We start from the raw sequence: 23,156 nt of genomic DNA, 5'->3' as shown, positions 1-23,156 counted from the left end.
AGGGGAATAATGTAAGTGGTAGAGTAATCCTGTTGGATAATAGTGACTGTCCTGAATTTTATTTGGAAATAATTCAATGCATGCTGCGTGCAATTGCTTTTATTAGTATTTTGTCTTTTTTTAAACTGTTGATGTGTTAACACTTTTTATATGCCAAGCATCACATTTCTCAATTTAAGATCAGGCTTGTATGGTAAATATTAGCAAGAACGATAAGCTAGTTCCACTTAAATCTTGAAATGAAGAATCTTCTGGAAAAGTGCATCTTATTGTATTCCTCTGCAACATTTTGTTGTACAGTCTGAGAATTGTTAGGCTGCTTGCACATATGAAGATTTGTTCTTGCCGCATCTTCACTAATTTGCTATTTACAGCTGCTGCGGAGTAATATCTAAATGTACAAAATTAAATTTGTAATTATTCAGCTGGAATTTACACTTTCAGAAGTATGTGTATGATCTCAATAAAACATGACTGGAGAGTTTGCAAGAAAAGCCATTTTGAAATTGACTTGGTGTGCAGTACAGTTGACCAGGAAATGGACAGTTGTTTTCATATGGTGATTCGCCGCTGAAAAGAATAACATGATCCAATTAGCTACAGAGTGAAAATGAGATGAGTGATTCAGCATTACAGCAACTTTCTAACTAGGGCCTTGATCCTCTTGTGGGATTAAATGTGAAAGAATTGCTGGGACTGCAGTTAATATTTAACTTGCAAACTGGCACTGTTTATAATTCTAGTATATTTGATTTGTTCATGAGACTATGCTTGAACTGATGGACATCAAAAGAATTTCTGTGGTTTCTCCAGAGTTGTCTTCATGCCTTTCTGGATCTTTACAAAGAAAGTTGATTTCAAGTTGTCCTGAATCGGTGCTCAGAATTCTGATATTTGGATAATTATGCCTGTATACATACTGACTCCATAAATTAGAAACTGTCTGTACACTGCAGTCTTTTAACATAAGCCTTTGTATCAATCAGACAAATGTTTAACCACCACAAATTTTGCCACAGGTCTGGTGTAAAAGTAATGGATTATTATTTTAATTGATGAACTGTTCATATTTAAAAATACCTCTTTGTGTTACAAATATCAATTGATTTTGTATTTATTTGTATATGCAAACATTTATTCCAAAGAAAATGAATTGTTGTTAATGTGAAAATTAATTTGAGTCACTGAAGCAAGTTAGTAACAAGGACTGAAGGAGCAGATTTCTAGCATGAAAAGGGGGTAATTTGCCTGGTGAACAGGATCATGGGGCGGGGATAGGACTGTAATATCGAATTTATGCTCTGTTCACATTTAAATGTGTCGACAAGAGTAACATTAATGGACAGAAAGAGATCATTACTGATGTAGCCACTGCTGTTCTAGACATATGAAAATGATCCACTAAAATACTGTTAACTGGGTGATCCAGTCTTAAAGACTGGATTAGTTGTAAGTATTCGCATTCCAACCATTATTCATGTAAATTGAGTCTGTGTCTTATAAGTTCTGTTTGTGAACAGAATTCCCACTCACCTGAAGAAGGGGCTCAGAGCCTCGAAAGCTTGTGTGGCTTTTGCTACCAAATAAACCTGTTGGACTTTAACCTGGTGTTGTTAAACTTCTTACTGTGTTTACCCCAGTCCAACGCCGGCATCTCCACATCATGATCCAGTCAAAACCAGAGCAGGGCTTCAGATTTTTATTTTTGTTATTTTTGTGGTTGCTGTCACTGTTAAACCCATTAATGGTAGTGGGTTGGGGTAAAAAGGGAACAATATGACTTGCAGGATATGCTAATGTATTGTTAGTATTAGCAATAAAGTGGTCAGGCAAATCCTTGTACTCACGAACGAAACCACAAGTGAATGCAGAATGATTGCGTCAGTTTTTATTGAGCACTCCTGTCTCAAGCTTGCTCATTGCTGGCTCAGTAAATTATGCACATGATGAAAATGTGACTGCCTCCAGTTCTTGTCTGCAAAAGCCTTGATACAGCAGAAGGCTTTTGAATTGGTTACATTCTAGCAGTGAAGAACATTGTAGAGTTCAACAGTTTTCATATATATTAATTATAAAACAAAGATGTCTGAGGGAAAAAAATTAGCATTCTAAAAGGTTAAATTCAAAAATTTATATTCCTATTGACTTATTTCACAATCCAAAGGAGAACCTTTTGATGCAAAATGTTCCATTGTGAAATATCTTCAAACTATACTGCTCTTTTTTAGAAATAAGTAACCTGTTGCCATGTTTTTGCCTAATTTTCTTCCTCTCTATCCACTTTATTTCTCTTCTGCCCCTGTCCACGCCTCCTCCCCACTCCACTGGCGGTGGAAGCATTGAATACATGTAGTACAAAAAGGAATTGACAAACCCTATCAGTATGTAGAAATTGAAATAAGAAAAATATTTCAAACTATTTAGGGTTTGAATGAATATTACATTTCATTTTATGTGCAGTGTACATCTTTACATGTAATTGACATTAATTTATTCAAAATGATTGTGGGTCACCCACAATTAAGTTCTTGACTTGGCACAATTTGGGAAAATTTTGTACTGGTTAAGTGTTTCTTAGAATCAATATATTGTAGTGAGTGAGCTCTGTCCTGAATCTACGGATTTCTCGTTTTCAAAGAAAAATGACATACATACACACTGCTTTGTAAATGTAGAGCATGAGTGAAGTATTGTAATGTAGATGCTCCAAGGCTTCCACTTTTTTTGCAGATCCTTTTGTAAGAAGTGGTTGACTTGGTGATTTACTTTGTTAAAATAATTGCACATCATTCACGATGGATGATCTTATGTAGATCCAAACAGTATTGCTTGTAGTAATGCAGGTAAAATGTAGTGTTTTTTGTTATGACCAGAATGTAGTAATATGACTGTGTAAATGGTGCTATGCAAAGCCTTTTTGTATTTATATGTGGGCTTTTATTAAAGTTGTTTGTTGTGCTATATTTTATTGGAACTCAAATAAAATTGTCCCCCTCAATGTGAGTTGATTTCATGATGTGATAAAATTGCCATTCTTGTGGTTTCCATTTCCTCCTTTAAGTTATATATATGTCTGCATATTCACACTATTGATATCAGTACAGTATATTTGTATGGGAGGTGAGTATTTTTAATCAGGTAGAGCATTAACCAAGAAGTATATGAATGTAAACGTCTCATCTGTTTTTCTCCTGTTCTAGTATGATTAAACTCCCACTGTTCACTTTCAGGAGTGTTTTGCAAACACTACCACTTGATTCTTCAGTCAACTGTAGGTACACAGATAGATTCTCACAATGGAATATGGTAAAATAAGCAATGTAACATTCAATATATAGATGTTCTACATGTTATAGTTTATTTTTAAAATTACAAACAATTACAATAACTTTTCACATTCACACCAGCGTTTTCCTTTTCCAGGCTTTTCTTGTGAAGCGTCTCCTGGACTATGCAGCATTGAATGAGCCGAACTTGCAATATGGCTTGTTGTTAAGTCTTGGATTGTTTCTGATGGAAGTAGTCCGTTCCTGGTCATTGGCAATGACTTGGGCACTGAACTACCGCACTGCTGCCAGGCTTCGAGGAGCTGTCCTTACCATGGCATTTGACAAGATTCTGAAACTTAAGAACATAAAGGAGAAATCTCTGGGTGAGGTATGTTCTCAGTGCAGGTTTTGTTGGAACAGTTGCGTATTAATTGGTTTGATGGATGCAGAATAACATAGATTAATATACGGACCTAAAATACTGAATTTCAGGTTGTTGCAGGCCAATATCTGTTTTAACTCTAATTATTACAGGGAGAGAGGGCTGCTATAGTTTAGGGAGTCAGAGTGAATGAATGCTAGGATAGGAGCAGAAAAATTGCAGGTAACAAACCCTGACCCAAAAGTGAATAAAAATCATGGTGTGGGAGCTAAATGGATGTGGCCAGTGATGAAAGAAAGCTAGACCACAGCTGGGGCATGGGAGTGGGTGGCATATGGTTGAGGTTTGGTGTTCAGGAAGTAGTCTCTGCAAGTATTGAAGTGTGAAGAGATTTATTTTTCAACTGGTTAGGAATGTGTAAAAGGTAAGTACAGAGTTGCAGAGGAAAATGGCAGTAAAACGAGAAGGCATGCACTACAACCACACAAGTGGCAGCAGGTCTGCACTTTGTGTGACAAGGCAGATTAAACTTTACCTTCTGTTGGCATACAGTTTTGTAGCTTTTCTTAATCAAAGTTTTGATATAATTATTTAGGATATAGATATAAACATTGTTCAAAATGCATGATCATAGAAACTAAGGCTTGTGGCATTGATTGAGTCAAACATGCAGTATAGCTTATTGTTAAGTCTTGGATGGAAGTAGTCCATTCCTGGTCATTGGCAATGGTGTGGGGATGCCGGCGTTGGACTGGGGTAAACACAGTAAGAAGTCTAACAACACCAGGTTAAAGTCCAACAGGTTTATTTGGTAGCAAAAGCCACTAGCTTTCGGAGCAGGCTGTTCCTTCGTCAGGTGGGTGGGAGTTCTGATCACAAACAGGGCACAAAGACACAAACTCAATTTACATGAATAATGATTGGAATGTGAGTCTTTACAGCTAATCAAGTCTTAAAGGCGCAATGTGAGTAGAGGGAGCATTAAGCACAGGTTAGAGAGATGTGTATTGTCTCCAGACAGGACAGCTAGTGAGATTTTGCACATCCAGGCAGGTTGTGGGGGTTACAGATAGTGTGACATGAACCCAATATCCCGGTTGAGGCCGTCCTCATGTGTGCGGAACCTAGCTATCATGTTGCATTGGGTAAACCATGCAGACGCTACGACAACGGATGAATGAACACCACTCGACAATCACCAGGCAAGACTGTTCTCTTCCTGTTGGGGAGCACTTCAGCAGTCACGGGCATTCAGCCTCTGATCTCTGGGTAAGCGTTCTCCAAGGCGGCCTTCACGACACACGACAACGCAGAGTCGCTGAGCAGAGACTGATAGCCAGGTTCCACACACGTGAGGACGGCCTCAACCGGGATATTGGGTTCATGTCACACTATCTGTAACCCCCACAACCTGCCTGGATATGCAAAATCTCACTAGCTGTCCTGTCTGAAGACAGTACACATCTCTCTAACCTGGGCTTAATGCTCCCTCCACTCACATTGTCTGTACCTTTAAGACTTGATTAGCTGTAAAGACTCGCATTCCAATCATTATTCATGTAAATTGAGTTTGTGTCTTTGTGCCCTGTTTGTGATCAGAACTCCCACCCACCTGACGAAGGAACAGCCTGTTCCGAAAGCTAATGGCTTTTGCTGCCAAATAAACCTGTTGGACTTTAACCTGGTGTTGTTAGACTTACTGTATTGGCAATGGTGCCAGACAATCTCAAGTTATTAATATAATTTTAAAACGTACATTGGACCTATTGCATCTCTGTGTACTAAATGCAAATACATGTTGCACTAAAAGCATTTATAAAAATAAGCTTTAATTAAGAGAATAATCTACCAGGACTAGCACTGACCTGAACAAAATGCAACAAGTGCACTCTGGGGCCTCGAAGGACCATACTAAGATCATAATATGTGGAAGCAGGAGTAGGCATTTGGCCCATCGAATCTGCTCCGGCATTCAGTGAGATCATGACTAATCTGATATCCTCAACTCCACTTTCCTGCCTTATCCCCATATCTCCACGGGAATCCCCTTGATTCCCTTACTGATTAAAAATCTGTCCATCTCAGCCTTGAACATGTTTAATGACCCAGCCTCTACAGCTCTCTACATTAAAGAATTCCACAAATTCCTCCTCAAGTCTGTCTTAAATGGGTGATCCCGTATTCTGAGATAATGCTGTCTAATCCGAGACTCTGCTGCAAGGGGACACAACCTCTTGCCATCTATCCTGTCAAGCCTTCGAGAATGTCTCCCTCAATGTCAACAAAACAAAGGAGATTGTCACCGACTTCAGGAAACATAGAGGAGAACATGCCCCTGTCTACATCAACGGGGCCAAAGTAGAAAGGGTCAAGAACTTCGAGTTTTTAGGTGTCCAGATCACCAATAACCTGTCCTGGTCCCCCAATGCCGACACTATAGTTAAGAAAGCGCACCAACACCTCTCAGAAGACTAAGGAAATTTGGCATGTCAGCCACAACTCTTTCCAACTTTTACGGATGCACCATAGAAAGCATTCTTTCTGGTTGTATCACAGCTTGGTATGGCTCCTGCTCTGCCCAAGACCTCAAGAAACTACAGAAGGTCAGGAATGTAGCCCAGTCCATCACGCAAACCAGTCTCCCATCCATTGACTCTGTCTACATTTCCCGCTGCCTCGGCAAAGCAGCCAGCATAAGTAAGGACCCCACCCACCCCGGACATTCTCTCTTCTACCTTCTGTCAGGAAAAAGATACAAAAGTCTGAGGTCATGTACCAACCAACTCAAGAACTGCTGCCATCAAACTTTTGAATGGACCTATCTCGTATCGAGTGGATCTTTCTCTACACCCTACCTGAGACCGTAACACTAAATTTTGCACTCTCTACTTTCCTTCTCTATGAATGGTATGCTTTGTATAGCGTGCAAGAAACAATACTTTTCACTGTAAGTTAATACATGTGACAATGATAAATCAAATCAACATATCTAGGATCAATCTAGTGAATCTTCTCTTGACTGCCTCAAATGCCAGTATATCTTTCTTTAGATAAGGGGACTAAAACTGTTCATAGTATCCCAGGTGTGGTCTAACTGATGCCTTGTATAGTTTTAGCAAGACTTCCCTATTTTTGTACTTCATTCCCTTTGCAATAAAGGCTAACGTTCCATCTGCTTTCCCAATTACCCGCTGAACTTGCATGCTTGCTTTTTGTGAATTATGCATGAGGACCCCCAAATCTCTTGGCTGCAGCTTTCTGCAATCTTTCTCCATTTAGATAATATTCAGCTCTTTTATTCTTCCTACCAAAATGCATAACTTCACATTTTCCTACATTATATTCCATCTGCCAAGTTTTTGCCCACTCGCCTAACTTGTTTATGACCCTCTGTAGACTCTTTGTATCATCCTTACCACTTGTCTTCCCACTAAGTTATACAGGATCCAATTTGGCAGAAAAGTAACACATTATTCATCATGTGATATAATGCTCCATCCTCTTAACATGTGTAAAGGCAGATGAGCAAAGACAGTAGGGAGGTAAGTATTGAATATACATCTGCAGATGGTTTTTTAAAAGAAAATGCAGCAAAAATATATTTTGGTAATGTCAGGAATCGAATGTCTTATCTGTAGAACCATTCAAACATTCTGATTTCCCTTCTGCCCATAGCTTATCAATATCTGTTCAAGCGATGGACAGCGACTATTTGAAGCTGCTGCAGTAGGAAGTTTGTTAGCAGGAGGGCCACTTGTAGCAGTTCTGGGAATGATTTATAACGCTACGTTGCTTGGTCCCACTGCCTTCCTTGGTTCTGCAATCTTCATACTCTTCTATCCAGCTATGGTGAGTTGTGTCCTCTTCCTAAAACAAAATAGTTTAATTGAAAAGTAGTTATGTATTGAATTACGGTTATGTTATACTCGTTATAGTGCAAAAATTGGAAATAAAAATAATAATCTATGGTTTAAGTATCATATCAATTTGGACATATTGATAGTTTTTAATAATTTTGATTAATTGTTTGTTTACATTTTGAAACATTAAATTTATTTTTACAGTGCTTTTTTGGTACTATGGTCAAGTAAATTTTTCTACTGCAAGTGTTTAGAGTTGTATACGTTGATTTTAATTTGAAGCTCAGTTTTGAGTTATTCACATCTTGCACATACTTGAAGAGTGATCACAGAAATCACCATGAAGTGCCCTGGCTTGTGAACATGCTGTAATTTTGATGTCAGTTTTTAACAACACATTTCTCATGACGCATTATGTAAAGGAACCCTCTCTACCCACCATGCTCCGGAGGAATCTTCTGTTCACCTGTTTACAGGTGCCTCAGCTGTCGTTTTCCACTTCAACAACTTCATCACTGAAAGAGCTTCCTTTTATTCCTACAATTTGTTGATTCCCTTTCCTGTCTCTCAGAAGAAATCGTATTGAAAGTTCTTATGATTTCACTAACTAGTAGTCTAAGTAGTACTATGGACCTGTTCTGTGCATTTAGAGCACTTCTTCAATTAATAAGTCTTTGTTTCTTTCTTTTTAAGTTTGCTTACTTTTTCAGCTCATGTTCTCTTAAACTTGCTTGCCGTTTGAGCCTTTGTCTTGTCCGTCACCCATCAGTGACTTGCTGAATGTAGAGATTCTGACATGTTTTACTTGGGGGTAAGTTGGTGTTTGAACACCATTTTCCTGGAGGTTCCTGCCCTTGAGTGGTGCCCGTGTTCACCTCCTTTCCTATTTTTTAAAAAAAAAGAGTTATTTTTAATTGTTTAGAGAAAACCCCTTCTATCTTTAAAACAGGCCTCAAGCCATAAACAAGCTCTAACTGTAGCGAGGATACATTTGTGTATGTGGGTTTATGCTATTGACAATGTATGTATCGTATTTTGAAGGATATTTCTCCTGGTATATTATTTTTTTGATATAGAGAAGGTATGTAAATAAAGAAAGCAGAATAAAAATGTAGATAAATCAAAGAAATCATCTTCTATTTCCTCAGTAGTTTTTTGGGGTATACCCATATTTTTATTCTCCTCTCTACTTCATTGCTTCCTCTGTAAACAGAAGGCTTTACTGGGGTGAGAGAGGGGAAGGAGTGATTTTACATTGAGACAAAAATGTATGGGATGTAAAAACCATTTTAATCCTTTTTTTAATATTCCACATATTTTTGTTTCAGTGCAAAAATACTCCTTCCAAACCTGGTCATTTATTTCTTGTTCTTAAGATTGCCACATTTTAGTTGCAATCTCTTCCAGCTACAGTATAATATCTTAACATTTTCCTCTCACTCAATTCTGATGAGGAACCAAACAGACTCGAAACGTTAACCACACTCTCTCCCTACAGATGCTACCCCATCTGCTGAATTTGTTCAGCCTTCTGTTTGTTCTGGATTTCTACATTTAACTGCACATGTACATATGCCAGAACTTGCTGGCAATTTCACAGTTATGCTGACAGTTTTGCCATAATTACAATGGCAAACTATTGGTCAATAACTTGTTAACGATGATGGAAACATTATTTTGTAATTTCTGTTGGAGCTAATCTCTTGCAGCTATTGGAAGTCAGAAGACGCATCCCTCTAAATTGAAACTATTTTGTTTTGTAAAAGATGTTTGTGTCCCGGTTGACCGTATACTTCAGAAGGAAGTGCATTTCTGTGACTGATGAGCGTGTTCAAAGGATGAATGAAATAATCTCTTGCATAAAGTTTATTAAAATGTACGCCTGGGTGAAGGCATTTTCACAGAGCATTCTCAGTGAGTATAGCTTATTAAAGATTCAGTGTATTTTATCTGACTAATCAATGTTTTCCTAGCTCTATTTCATAGAATTAATTATTAACACTTGCAGAAGGAGCATCTGAACTATCGGAGCAAGAGTAGACCATTCAGTTCCTTGAGTCCGGTCCGATATTTGGATGAATTACACTAAGGCTTCAATTCTCTAACCTTGCCCCCAGCTGAGATTTTCTGGTGCCCCTGCCGTGAATGGAGATCATTACATGTACAGCACAGAAACAGGCCATTCGGCTCCGCTAATCTTTGCTAGTATTTGTTTCACATGAGCCTATTCCCACCCTACCAACAAACTCTACGTGCACAGTTCACCGCTGTAATTATCTAACTTCCCCTTCTGCTATTTCCCACAGCTACTCATGTGATGGCAAGTTCCATATTCTAATCACTCTTATAGCAAAAAATAAGTTCATCATGAATTCCTTGGAGAGCTATTAGTGAATATTTTATATCTGTCGCTCTAGTTCTGGTTTTGCCTCCACCTCCATTGGAAACATCTTCCCTATGTCTGCCTTATTGAGCCCTTTCATAATCTTAAAGACCTCTATTAGGGTCCCTCTCGCCCTTTTCTCTTTTCAAAAGAGAATTGGATAAGCACCTGAATAGGGAAAATTTACAAAGTTATGGGGAAGGGCTGGGGAGTGGAACCAGCTGATTTGCTCCTGCGTAGAGCTGGAATGGATACAGTGGGTCAGATAGCCACCTCCTGAATTGTAACCATTGTGTGCTTCTATAATTCTGAGATATTTCTTAAGTAATTCAGGTGGTTGACTCACTTTTGCATGTAAATATGTTTGGTTTTGCTGACTATCTGCCACCTTTTATTTCTTTGCTAGAAATCCGAGAGAAGGAACGCCAAAACTTGGAGTATGCTGGATATTTTCAAAGCATCTCTGTGGGTGTTGCTCCAGTTGTTGTGGTTATAGCCAGTGTGGTAACTTTTTCTGCCCACATGCTCTTGGGATATGACCTCACTGCTGCAGAGGTTAGTCTGCGTGATGGAAATTTAAAATGTTTGAAGAGTAGCTATATAAGCGTTTCTGATGATTGTGAATAAAAATGTTTCGTACATGTCAAATATATGGAGGTGGAAATAATGAATAATAGCAGAAAATTGCAAATTTATTAATAAAAACAATGCTGTAAGTCTCTCTCCCCCCCCCCCCCACACACACACACACACAGTGCAGATCCCCGTCCCGGCCAAAGCCCATTCCAATTGCTGGCCTCCCTCCTGCCCCCACTGATCCCTGTGCAGAGTGGCAGTGGGGGCCTGCCCCCCCCCCCTCCCACTCTAGGCCCCACCCCTTGGCACTGCCCTGTGCCTGATGGGCAGTGCCAAGGTGCCCCCCCCGACCCCTTGGGTGGTCCCGATTGCCCCCCCCCCCCTTTCACTCCAGCGGGGCCATCCCGATAGTTCCCCGAAAGTGGGGACCTACTGTAAACCCCGTTAGAATGAAATATTCTGGCAGCGTGGGAGAGGCCTGGAGAATTCAGTCCCGGGCCCGCTAATTGAATTTAAATTATATTAAAAACACTTCGCTGGTTTTCCTGCCGGTTTCCAGCGCAGATCTAACGGCGTCAGAAATCCGGCGCTGGGAGTTGCGCTCGTGGCGGGAACGCGTGCATGAATCCCGCACATGCCTGGCCACGAGATTCTGCCACCCCGCTGCGCTAGGAAATTAGCGTGGCGGGGTGGGAGAATCGCCCCTAATAGCTGTGTTCCATGTTCACAACAAGTCATGCAAACACCTGCATGTCATATACTTGTTGGTGTGAGAATTCAGATTTTGTTGGACTATAAATGCCTGTGGTAGGATTTAATTTTGGTTAAGATAAAGGCAGTCTGACTCAAATGTTAGTGTATTTCTGGTTTCAATACTTAAACGTCTGTAAATCTAATTTATGCACTTCAAAGTTTCAGTCTTTTGGTATCATGTGTTATTTTCCAGGCTTTCACCGTGGTGACAGTTTTCAATGCTATGACATTTTCTCTTAAAGTCACTCCGTTCTCTGTGAAATCGCTGTCTGAAGCATCAGTAGCTGTCGATAGATTCAAGGTGAGCTTTCTTTTTTCAAGTTTGCCTTTCAAAATCATTTAAATGAAGTGTTACCTATAAAGTACTGTTCATGTTATCTGAATTTTGGTCCTTGAATAATTGGCCCTGTGGAACTGGACACCACTAATTTTGCTACTTAAATGTGAAATCTGTAATCAATAAAAATTGAGTGTTTTTTGAAGTAGCTCAAGGCAGAGTCAATTTGGAGTATAGACATGACAACCCTTAAGGCAAATATTTTGTAAACAATTACTCTGTTTGTTCAACATTAAATTTTGGATTTATGTTTTCAGAATTGAACCTCACTTTGCATTAATGTGGTTTGTTACTGTGAATAGTTTTCCAGGACACTGTTACTTAAAATAGCACTGCTAATGAATAGCTTTAATAGGAACATAGGACTGCAGGAGAAGGCCATTCAGCCCTTCGACCCTGTTCCACCATTCAGTATGATCATGGCTGAACTGGTTATGGTGTCAAACTCCACATTCCTGTCTGCGCCCCATAACCCTTGACGCACTTATCAAAAATTGGCTTAATTTGCTCTTGAATGAATTCAGCCTCTACTGCTTTCTGTGGAAGAGAATTTTAAAGACCAACAACCCTCTGAGAGGACAAATTTATCTTCAGTTACCATTTTATCTTTGGAAACCATTTCAGTTTGGAGTTATGACTGAAATTAATGCTTATAAAAAACAAACCACATGTATTCAGTTGAAAAGAACTCTCATCGATATCCTATGTTTGTATCCATTTTTAGAAAACTTGTTTCTCTTCTAGTGAATGTGCTGGGATTCATGTTTCCACACAATCCTGCCTGACCAGTAGAGACACCTTAATGGTGCAATTAATCTGATTTATTTGTTTTCAGATCAATGGAAGTGCACTGTTATTAATAGATTAACACCTACAGGTTGGTGTACAAACAAACGATCTTTCAATTAAGCAGCACCTATTGAATGTTTGTTTTAAGGACTTTGTCACATTTTCTCAGAGGGGCTAAATCTGTCCCTTAGTAACAAGAATCAAGAAAAAGAAACCTGTTGCATCAGCATTAGTTGCATGTTTTGTTGAGATAATTCTCTGCTAACTACTCTTCTGCATTTCTGTCATGTGTTTTATTAATAGTCTTGGTAATCTTGCTGTTTTGAGAAGTTAAATAATTATTTTGAGTACTCTATTGAAGAATTTAAAGTTCAATTGATTTGAAGTTTGGTGCTTACTAGATTCCTCAGAGGGAGGACAGAAATCTGTTTACGTGGATCACAAGTAACATTATTTACAATACTAATTGCATTTTCTATTTTTGATCTGAATGGAAAAAACTCTACTTTCATAAAGCTGAAGATAAATTTTGAAACATTGGGTGCATAAAAGGTTGCACATAATTCGGTAATCAGATATTAATTCAGCAACTTTATTTTAGCACAATTGTTTCTTGATCGGAACCTAAATTTTAACATTTTCATGCATGATCCAAGGCATTTTTGAATGGATGTAGCTTTGATGGTCCAATGTGTTGCATCCAATTTCTGTAAGAATAATAGAAGAATAGATTGAGAATTGAACTTTATAATTTGTGTTTCTGTACAATATTTGGTAAATCTGCAATACCTATTAATTTAAATTTGGAGTGATTCTGAAATCAATTTAAAAAGAAAAGCCTTTTTGAATCTCTTGAGCAGAAAGATTGAGTGCTTTCTTCCCTGGGAAAGGGAAGCAATGGGTGCGATCTTACTGGCTTGTCCTGCCGGTCGATGGGCCAGGTGACCTGGTAAGATTGAGCGAGAGGCAGAAAATCGGGTTCGCGCCTGATTTCTTCCATCTCACAATCTTACTAGCCCTGGATATTCAGGTGAGAGACTGATTTCAATATTTAAATATATTTAAAATCTAATTTAAATATATCACTTGCCTTAGCGGTCGCGCTGGTGGAGGTCCTCATCGACGAGGGTCACGTGGTCCCTCGCAACAGGGACCTGACATGATGGCCTCGCCGGTGGGACTGAAGGCCATTGAGACCCCCTGGGAGGTCAGGGGCGGGGCCTAAGGAGAGGTTGGGGGTGGAGCTGTGTACACTGCAACCGGGATTGAGGGTGGTGGTCTTGTTGGCGGCGATCACCAGGGGGGGGCTGGGGGTGATCAGCTGGGGAAGCCAGCGATTGTGTGGGGTGTGCAATTGCACCCTCTGGTGTGAGCAGCTGCCTTTCAGGCGAGCCCTGCCCTTGCCCCCTGCTGGCGGGAATGCGTAAGATTGCATTTTCAAACTCGTGCAAAAAACGCATCTGAAACTCGTTTTCACTCTCGCTCGGCACTTAGAATTTTTTGTTAAGTTCACCCCCGATTTCTCTCCAAGTAGGAAATCAAAAATGATATTGAATGATAAATAATACAGGGATGCTATATATAGCAAGCTTCAAGAGCCTGAACCTAAATTACGGTTAAACTTTTGTTGTAGGCAGCCAGATTTTTTGATTTTTTGTCCTTGAAATTTTTTGCACACTTGCACACGCAATTTTTACATGGAGTAATTTCTGCGCTGTACCTTCTCGGCTTCTGTGTGGCTATGCACAGGTGTAGCTTAGTGGGAATTTTGGCATCAACGCTAAGGTTTGTCAAATGTTCTTTAGGAGTCAGCTTTCTCAGTTCAATTATATTTTCATCTTTTGTTGAAATCTATCATTGGGTGCATTCTAACTCCTCCAAAGTGCATAAACGTTCCTAGTGTCAGCTTTCCTGTGTTCGCAAATCATTAATCCTGTTTCTAAAATGTAAAGAACATGGGACCACAAGCATTTTTATTTAAGAAAGTAATTTAAATCACTTCATTAATCATGATTTTAAATGGTTCTTTGTTCTGAAATTCAGGTAGTCAAGTAGTCTCGGCTACATCATGTGATTATACAAGGTGACTTTGCCTTCTAATCCTGAAAACCGAGGGCAAACTTTGAGCAGAATAGATATTTATGCAATGGATTTTGGACATAATATGTTGTCTTGGATTGTATTAATACTGTATTATGTACACCTTTAGTTTGCTATTAACTCAGTGAAGACAGAACAGCCTTTTCTGGCCGTTGTGTAAAATGATGAAATGATTTTCTATCATAGCTTTTTTTTTTACAGGCATATGAAAGGTACCCAAAGCGGTACCAGTCATTACAGTGACTTGTGTAGGACAGTGTACTGTAATTTGGTGTTAAATGACATTGAATAGTTTTGTAATTTTGAAAAATCTGCAATTGTAGTTTTTGAATAAAGAATGTTACTGAAGTTTGGAGTTTAGATAATTAGTTAATGTGATATATGGCATTTCTTAAAATTTCTTTAAATTACTGCATCCAGGGATTTTGTACTTTTGGAAAACCTAACCTGATTCAAAAAAAATTGTGTGTTTCGTAAAGCTTCTACTGTTGTTGAAGGCAAAAAATGAACTCTGCTGAGATGTGAACTTTGCACTTCTGAATTTTACATCTTTGGTGAAACTAAATTATTGAACAGCTTAGATCATTATTATAATCATTATTGTGTCAACATTTTAATGCCCTGCAATACCTTCACTTTAAAATAAATAGATTTATTTTGAGGAGTGAAATTTCTGCATGTAGACAGTTCAAATTTGGGGTTTAAATGAATTAGATGCGTCATTAGTGCATTTGATATTGTACAGATGTAAATTGAGTTATCTCTTATCCATGCTCAAATTGGGGTACTTTACTTTTGAGTGATTTATAGATTAAGGCTGTCATTTCATTCTGCAAGTGGAATTTCAAATTGTAAATCTGTGATTAAAAGCGTAACTAAGGTTTGGCTTTTACATTTTTAAAATAATGTGAAAAGTAAGCTTTCCTAGCAATTTTAAATGGGGAATGTACTACAGGGTGTCCCATACAGATCAGAACAATTCTAACTTTAAATGGTGATTGGTAATGAGGTGCCTGACCTTTACCATAGTGCTTCAGATAGTTTTGTTGTCCCCAGTCTGGGAAAGCATTGATTAATGTTCTTGCCTTTAACTATCGTTTTCAAGTTCCTGTTGGAACTGTACATGATTTGCCCTTGAGTGGGGACAGCACCATATATGAGAGTAAAACCTCTTACATGCAGTTGTTTGCTCATGCTCAGCCTCAAATAGAGGATAAGGACTTCAATGAAATTCCAGAGGGCTGCTGCTGCTGCTAGTATACATCAGCAGGAGTTATCAGTTTAAGAAGGGGTAAGAATGATGGAAAGGATAAACTCGGAAAGTACTGTTCCACATTAAAAGCTTTATGTAGGCAAAATCTTTCCAGATAGTAACAGTACATAATGGTTTCAGTAGGGTGATTTGGAAATATATACATGTTGCAAAATGAGTTATTAGCTCAAAGCTGATGCTCTACGGGGACTGATCAGCGTTAGGCTGGCTCCTTCAATAGTGAGCTTGCAGTAGTTTAGTTTCAGTACAGCTGGATCATTAAAGACAATACTCAGGTTTTATATATGTACCGCAGCTCACAACTTTATTCACCCCTATCAAATTGATTTTACAAGTTAAGAAGAAAAATTTCCTTCCTTGCGTTTCTGCTTGTGGACCAAAAGATGCCTGCAAACAAGTGATGAGAATGAGGTTCCTCACCATCTTGCTTGAAGAAATGGTTATTCTCATTTGGGATTTGCTTATGGGGGTCTGAATAAGAATATGGGTCTTGATAGTCTCCTGCCAATATTAATGCCTTGGTCACTTGTCCAGAATGGTGAAAAATCCATTATACCATGCAAAAGAAGTGGAATTTTATTGATTTTGTCAACTGTAAATTAGTGGCCTGGTAATACACAGACTGAAAACAAAGTCAATAAGGATGTCTTGTGTGTTAAATTATAATGCCACAATAGTGGACCAGGAGATCTTTGCTTAGTAGTCTCAACTTTGACCAATCCTTAGTAGGGCGGCACGGTAGCACAGTGGTTAGCACTGCTGCTTCACAGCTCCAGGGACCTGGGTTCGATTCCCGGCTTGGGTCACTGTCTGTGTGGAGTTTGCACATTCTCCTCGTGTCTGCGTGGGTTTCCTCCGGTTTCCTCCCACACTCCAAAGATGTGCAGGTTAGGTTGATTGGCCATGCTAAAATTGCCTTAGTTTCCCGGGATGCGTAGGTTAGAGGGATTAGGGGGTAAATATGTAGGGATGTGGGGGTAGGGCCTGGGTGGGATTGTGATCGGTGCAGACTCGATGGGCCGAATGGCCTCTTTCTGTGCTGTAGGGTTTCTAAGTTTTAGTCAATATTGAGCCATATTATGGGGCAGAACAAAGAGTTTTGCGATACATGTGGCAGAATATTTTGAGTTGGCACTGGGTATTAAGTGAGAACGTTCCAATTCAAAGTCCGAAGATCCTCCTGCTCATTGAGCACATTCGCACAAAAAATTAAAAATATATTTGCTAACGGCTCACTTTTTAAAAGTAAGTTTTTTTTTGAGCAGAGCTCTTCATATATCTTAAGTATGAGTTACTCCCTTATAACAAAAAAATCAGCATGAGCTTATCCTTTTTAATTATGTTCCAGCCGATTGAGTCTTGCTAGGTTGTAATCGGGCCTGGATTTAGTTGCTACTAATGAGCTCCATTTGCTCTTCAGAAGCTTCTTCTTTAGCCTGCTGGTGTGTATTGCTGCCTGTGCCATTGGCTTAACCTCCATTGACCAGATGTCATAACTTTACACCTCTTCAACCTGTTCAGAGTTTATTTCTAATGGAAGAGTTTCACATCATAAGAAAAAAGCCAGAATGTTCTCAAATCGCCATAGAGCTGAAAAGTGCTACTCTGGCTTGGGACTGCCCAGACTCCAGTGTTCAATCTTCACCCAAGATGACTCCCAAGTTGAAAAAAGACCAGCGAGATACCAAAGTGAAGAAAGAGAAAAAGAAAATACAGCAGAATGTGCAAAATGGTCCACTAACTGAACAAAATGGACACCTTCTGATAGACAATGATGAACAACCCAGCCCAGATGAGAATAAAGGGACGACTTTGACCAATCCCAGACTACAGAGAACTCTGTACAATATCAATCTTTGCATACTGAAGGTAAGAAAAATGTCACAGGAAATGAGAATATTATATTAATTTTTATTTTTAAATATTTAACTTGATTACATAAATTACAATTTATTGCAGTATATGCTAAAGAAAATTTGTTTTTCAAACTTGTACTTATCATCAACAATGCCTGTTGCTAAAGTACTAAGAATTGGTCAATATAATTTCTGACAGGAGAAACTTGTTGGAATCTGTGGCAGTGTGGGAACTGGCAAAACATCTTTGATTTCTGCCGTTTTGGGACAGGTGATGTATCTTTAAGTTTTTATCACTGCAAATATTAAACAGATTATCAAGTAGTCATATTGAGATGCATTTTTAAAACTACTTTTGAATTAAGTGTGCAAAGTGATAGATAATCATGGAATGGTTACTCCACAGTCGAGGCCACTCAGCCCATTGTGTCCATGACAGTTCTCTGCAAAAATAACTAACTTAATCCCACTTCCCTGCTTTTTCCCTGTAGTTCTGCATTTTTCTTTCTTTTCAGATAACTATCTAATTCTCTTTTGAAAGCCTTCATTGAAAATGTCTCCACCACACTCTCAGGCAGACATTTCAGATCCTAAACACTTGCTATGTAAAAATCCTTTTCCCTGTGTTGCCGTTGCTTCTTTTGCCAATCACTTTAAATGAGTTCCCTCGGGTTTTTGAATCTTCTGCCTTCGGGAGTTTTTCCCTGTCTACTCTGTCCATATTCCTCATGATTTCAAATTGAATGGAAAACATTGTGATTGTAAGTTATTGAGTGTATTTAGTTTGCTCCTTCACCTTGCTTGCACCACTTCTCTTTCTCACTTCATCCCACATAAAAAGAAACATGGCTTTTCATTGATTATTCCAGATGACCCTGATGGAAGGAAGTATTGCAGTTGATGGAGATTTTGCTTATGTGGCCCAACAAGCATGGATTCGAAGTGCCACTGTTAGAGAAAATATTCTGTTTAACAAAGCGTTCAATGAAGAAAGGTAAGAATTTAGAAATTGCTAAGGAAATAGTTGGTAAAATATGGAAGTACTCCTTAGTGCAGTGTTGTCAATGAGTTACTGGGACAAGGGAAAAATGTGGAACTGATCTGAAGAAGGGAAACTCATTTGGATAGTACAGGATTTTATAAAGTAGCCTGTCAAAGTTGTGTAAAAATACTAATCATAAGAAATTGTTTAAGTTTGACTCCAACTTTCCTGAACATCGTTACTGAAAAGAGTTTTAACAATTGCAGTGAAGTATTACTAAATGCAGGCATAATTTCTTTTCAAATATAAAGGAAGAAGGATTAGAAATATCAGTGATACATAGTGAAATATCTGGGCGGGTTGCTGAATTTATTTTGCATTAATTTGCAAGCATTCTCTCTGTGCTAAAACCTTTGGCTTATCCCAGTCTACAGTAGACTGGAATGAGGTTCAAATTTTATACTTCTTTTGGTCCAACCAGAAATTTCCAATAACTGGGAGCTCAGTGCCTCTTCTGAAAGAGACACTACTGAAAATTTGTTTTTTAAAAAAATGGGTATGGTGATGCACATGGGTCCTCGTGCCCACTGATCTAAACTGTACCGGCAGACACCATGGGCGGTATTTTCCTATCCCACCTGCCACGGGAATCGTAGCAGGCAAGACAGGACCATGCAAAGATGCGTTGACTTCGGGAGGATTTTTTTGGTCTTGGGGCAAGCATGGCCGGAAACTCCTGCCCCATGTGTTCCCTCTCCAGGGACACAAGGCACAGACATAGCTGCAGAACAGGGGCAGGCCGTCCATGCTCTAAAGTGCTGGTTGCCTGGACCTACTCTTGCCCAGGGTCCAGGCCAAGGGATAGTTCCACAAAGAGGTCCCCTGATATGCGTGTTCCCTTCTACACTGGATGGCCAAAGAATCATGAGCATAAAGCCAGAAATTGAAGAACAGCCTCCTCAGTTAATGGAAGAGGGCTACATCCTCACACATCCTACGATAGATATGAAACATAGCCTCCTCCAGGCAGCAGGAATTATATACAGCCCCAGCATCTGTGAGTCGACTTCACAATCTGTGTTACGATATTGACTTTGAGTTCTCGAAGAAGCTCACTCAGCAGGATCACTGCACCTGTCGCAACCAAATTTTAAAAGATGGTGCAGCCTCCTTCGAAAGCAAGTGCATTTCAGAGGCAGATAGGAAATGCTGAGCAGACATCTCATCGAAAACTCAATCATTTATAGTATCCTGTCCTGTTTGCAGCAATATCTTCTAGTTGCAAATCATCTTAACAGTCACTTACCCACTAGAAGCCTACCAAATACCCCAGAATCTGGGGCCCAAAGGATGGACATGTTTATCTTTGTTTTGAAGGACAAACAAGAACAAACTAACATCTGTCCTCTCGCGAGGCAAAGATATGTTCAGTTTTTTTGTTGTTTCACTGTTGGTATTGTGCAGATCTACTTGATTATATATCCAACAATGTGGTTACTGTGAAGTTTAAACTTTGAATTATTGATTGGAAGAGCCGGAACTCGGATCACTATGACAAACAGTTGTAAATGTATCCATGTGGATGTTGGATTTCCATTTATTCCATGAATCTGATCTATGAACTACAAAATAAAAAAACATTTTTATAGTTGTATTTGATATTTTGCACATGATCTATAAAGTCCAATTGGTAATGTGTTATTGGCCAATCATAATTTTTATTCAAAGTATTTATTTTTGACTTGGACTTGCCTGATAAGTCTGAGCTGACACTAAGAATATTATAAGTTTGGCTGTGTTATTTAGAAACTGATGGAAGTTTAAACAATTCAGTGTTACTGCATTATATAATTATGCACTGCAGTGATCTTTTAGAAGTGTTAATTGCTATCCTAAAGTAAAATTATAATTCTGGAATTGTTCCTTTTATTCCATTAGTACTTTAATATTTATGTACTATTAATATTTGGTCTGATTTATTAGTGAACTTGTTGAAGTGTAGTATTGACTCTGCATTCGTGAAGATCAAAAATGTCTGTTGACCTGTAGGTGTTCTTTGTTGAAATTTATTTATTGGGTGAGATTAAATTTTCTCTGTCCTCAACCCAGATACAACAGTGTGCTTGCTGCATGTTGCCTGAGACCGGATCTTGCAATATTACCTAATGGAGATATGACAGAGGTATGTAAAACCACTCGTGTTTCTAACCTAACTGTGTTGCATGTTTAATTGCTAATTCACTTACATTTACACAATATGAAAGAATATTAATATTCCGTTAGCTTGAAGTCATTTCAAAACTGTGCTGCCCATATCTTTGCACCAAGTCCAGTTCCACTAAACCTCAGTGCTCGCTGACCTATATGAGCTCCGATCAAATAATGACTTGACTTTAAAAATTACTTCCTTGTTTTCAAATTGGTCTTGCCCCTCCTCCTCTCTGTAATCATCTCCAACCTCTCAACTCTCCGAGATATCTGCGCTCCTTCAAATTGTACTGTGTATGCCCAATTATAATTACTCTATCGTTCATGACTGCACCTTCTGTTGCCCTAGCTCCTTGCACCTCTGTACTTTGGTAAGGGGTATGGTTGAGGGAAAAAGAATAAAAATGACATGGGGAGCAAACCCTGCTGTTCTTTTAATAGTATCATTGGACCCTTCATGTCCACTTGAAGATGTAAATGAGGCCTTATTCTGAAGGTTGTCCCTCCAACAATGTAGCTTTTCATCTGTACTGCTCTGAAGTGATTGCCCAGCTATTAAAATAAAAGAGAGTTTGAAGTCTTGAGTGGTGACTTAATGGCCTTTTCTCACCCAGCCTCAGTTTTTAGGCAGGTGGGCACACACACACACCCTCATCCACACACACCACACACCCCCGGTAGCCATGGCACTGTGACATCGCGCTGGCGAGGGAAAGTAACCATGAGGGTGTAAGCAGCTGTGTCGGACTCAATAATTACATTTAAATGTAGTCAATTCTATGCTAATAGGCTTTGTGCCCTTTCTGAGCGCAAAGCCGTTCTCGCCGGCAAAACAGGGCCGTGAAGATAGCAAGGGCGCAAATCGGATTTTTGGCCTCACACTATCTTTCCAGCTGGCCATGCTGATCGACCAGCGCAGGAAGCCAGTAAGATTGTACCTGATGAGTGAAATGGCCTTTTTCTGTACTGTATTCTTTGATGATTCTATTTGTATTTGGATTGCTAGATATCCTCCATTCCTGTCTTATTTTCAACAAACTATTTGGCAACTTTGCCCAGCAGGACCTCGCTGGGTTCCATTTTAGATTACTAATTATATTGCCAAAGATGATTTCAAGTTCCTTGTGTATAAAAAGATTTTCATTGTTTGTTTTCACTGATCAGCCCTGTTTGTAAAGTTTTGCCATTCTGACTAGCAACCCTTCGGACTTGCTCCAACTTTTTAAATGGAAGGCATGTTTCAAGTTGCATCTAGATTAGCAAATTGTCTTCTTGTTAATCTTTGCATAATTCAGGGAAGAAGTTTCCACTATTATGTAAATACTTGCAGAAACTCAGTTTATTAGAATCCTTACAATGCAGAAAGAGGCCATTCGGCCCATTGAACCTGCACCGAGAGCAGAGCATCCCACCCAGGCCCTATCTCCGTAACCCCATTTATACACCCCACTAATCCACTTAACCTCTACATCTCTGGACTCTGGGAGGAAACTGAAGCACCCAGAGGAAACTCATGGAGACATGGGGAGAAAGTGCAAACTCCACACAGTCACCAAAGACTGGAATCGAACCTGGGTCCCTGGCACTGTGATGCAGCAGTGCTAATCACTGTGCCACCATGCCAGCCCCACTGGAATTGCACTGGAATTTAAGCAGTGTCGGCTGTTTTTCTTCTCTGATGCAAGGACATGAGAGAAAATGGTGATTGAGTGGATAGCCATGTTATTGGAGAAGTGCAATTGCACAACTATCTTTGAGGAAGAAGGCCATGGGGCAAGTTGTGGGTCATTCCAGCCATTCTACAACTACTGCTTTGGTATATTTCAGTCAATTTCTAGTCAGAATGTACAAGACTGCCACAAGAAGCAGTCCTCATACTGTTGAGAAACACTGTTGTTTAGATTTAATTGCAGCCCATAAAACCGGTGTAAAAGCTGAAGCATTGTCTTTGAGCTAAAACTACAATTTGGCAGGCTTCTATTTTGTGAGGAAGATGGATGTGGGTTACATACCTTGTAGATATTTTCACACATCTTTCTAAACTTTGGTCTTGCCTCTGAAACATCTTGGGGATTGTTTTTACATTTAAGGTGCAAAGTTAATGTAGGCTTTCACCATCTTTTTACATGTATGCTTTAAACTTTGTTTCCCAGAGATGGGTGTGTTCCTTTGCTCTGTGGGGACATATCCTTTGATAAAAGGCTTTTGTTCAAAATGCTGATGACATCATTATATTTCAAAATAAATCTTGTCACGTTTGTGCACAAGTATGGCCTGAAGCTTAATGTTTCTCTGATGCTGCAATGTAATTATCAGCTGTACTATTATTTAAAACTTAAATGGACTCCACAACCTATTAGAAATCATCCCAAGTTTGCCTCACTGATC

The 23,156-nt window shown here is 39.2% G+C and overlaps 1 protein-coding gene across 2 annotated transcripts in view; it reads left to right on the top strand.

Moving 5' to 3' along the window:
• Positions 1-23,156, top strand: part of abcc5 (ATP-binding cassette, sub-family C (CFTR/MRP), member 5) — a 110,532-nt gene that overhangs the window by 36,774 nt on the left and 50,602 nt on the right. Inside the window, exons 6-14 of one of the 2 annotated variants that reach the window (XM_078206917.1) lie at positions 3,424-3,657; positions 7,327-7,500; positions 9,278-9,425; positions 10,301-10,449; positions 11,417-11,524; positions 17,244-17,591; positions 17,778-17,849; positions 18,448-18,572; positions 20,670-20,742. In XM_078206917.1, the coding sequence (XP_078063043.1) occupies positions 3,424-3,657; positions 7,327-7,500; positions 9,278-9,425; positions 10,301-10,449; positions 11,417-11,524; positions 17,244-17,591; positions 17,778-17,849; positions 18,448-18,572; positions 20,670-20,742 (1,431 nt within the window). Of the gene's footprint in view, positions 1-3,423; positions 3,658-7,326; positions 7,501-9,277; positions 9,426-10,300; positions 10,450-11,416; positions 11,525-12,395; positions 12,438-17,243; positions 17,592-17,777; positions 17,850-18,447; positions 18,573-20,669; positions 20,743-23,156 lie in introns of those variants that run through there. The other variant, XM_078206918.1, reaches the window with a different exon arrangement.

This window comes from Mustelus asterias, chromosome 3, assembly GCF_964213995.1.
Source record: "Mustelus asterias chromosome 3, sMusAst1.hap1.1, whole genome shotgun sequence".
Classification (NCBI taxonomy): domain Eukaryota; kingdom Metazoa; phylum Chordata; class Chondrichthyes; order Carcharhiniformes; family Triakidae; genus Mustelus; species Mustelus asterias.
This window is presented reverse-complemented; position numbering and strand designations above follow the sequence as displayed.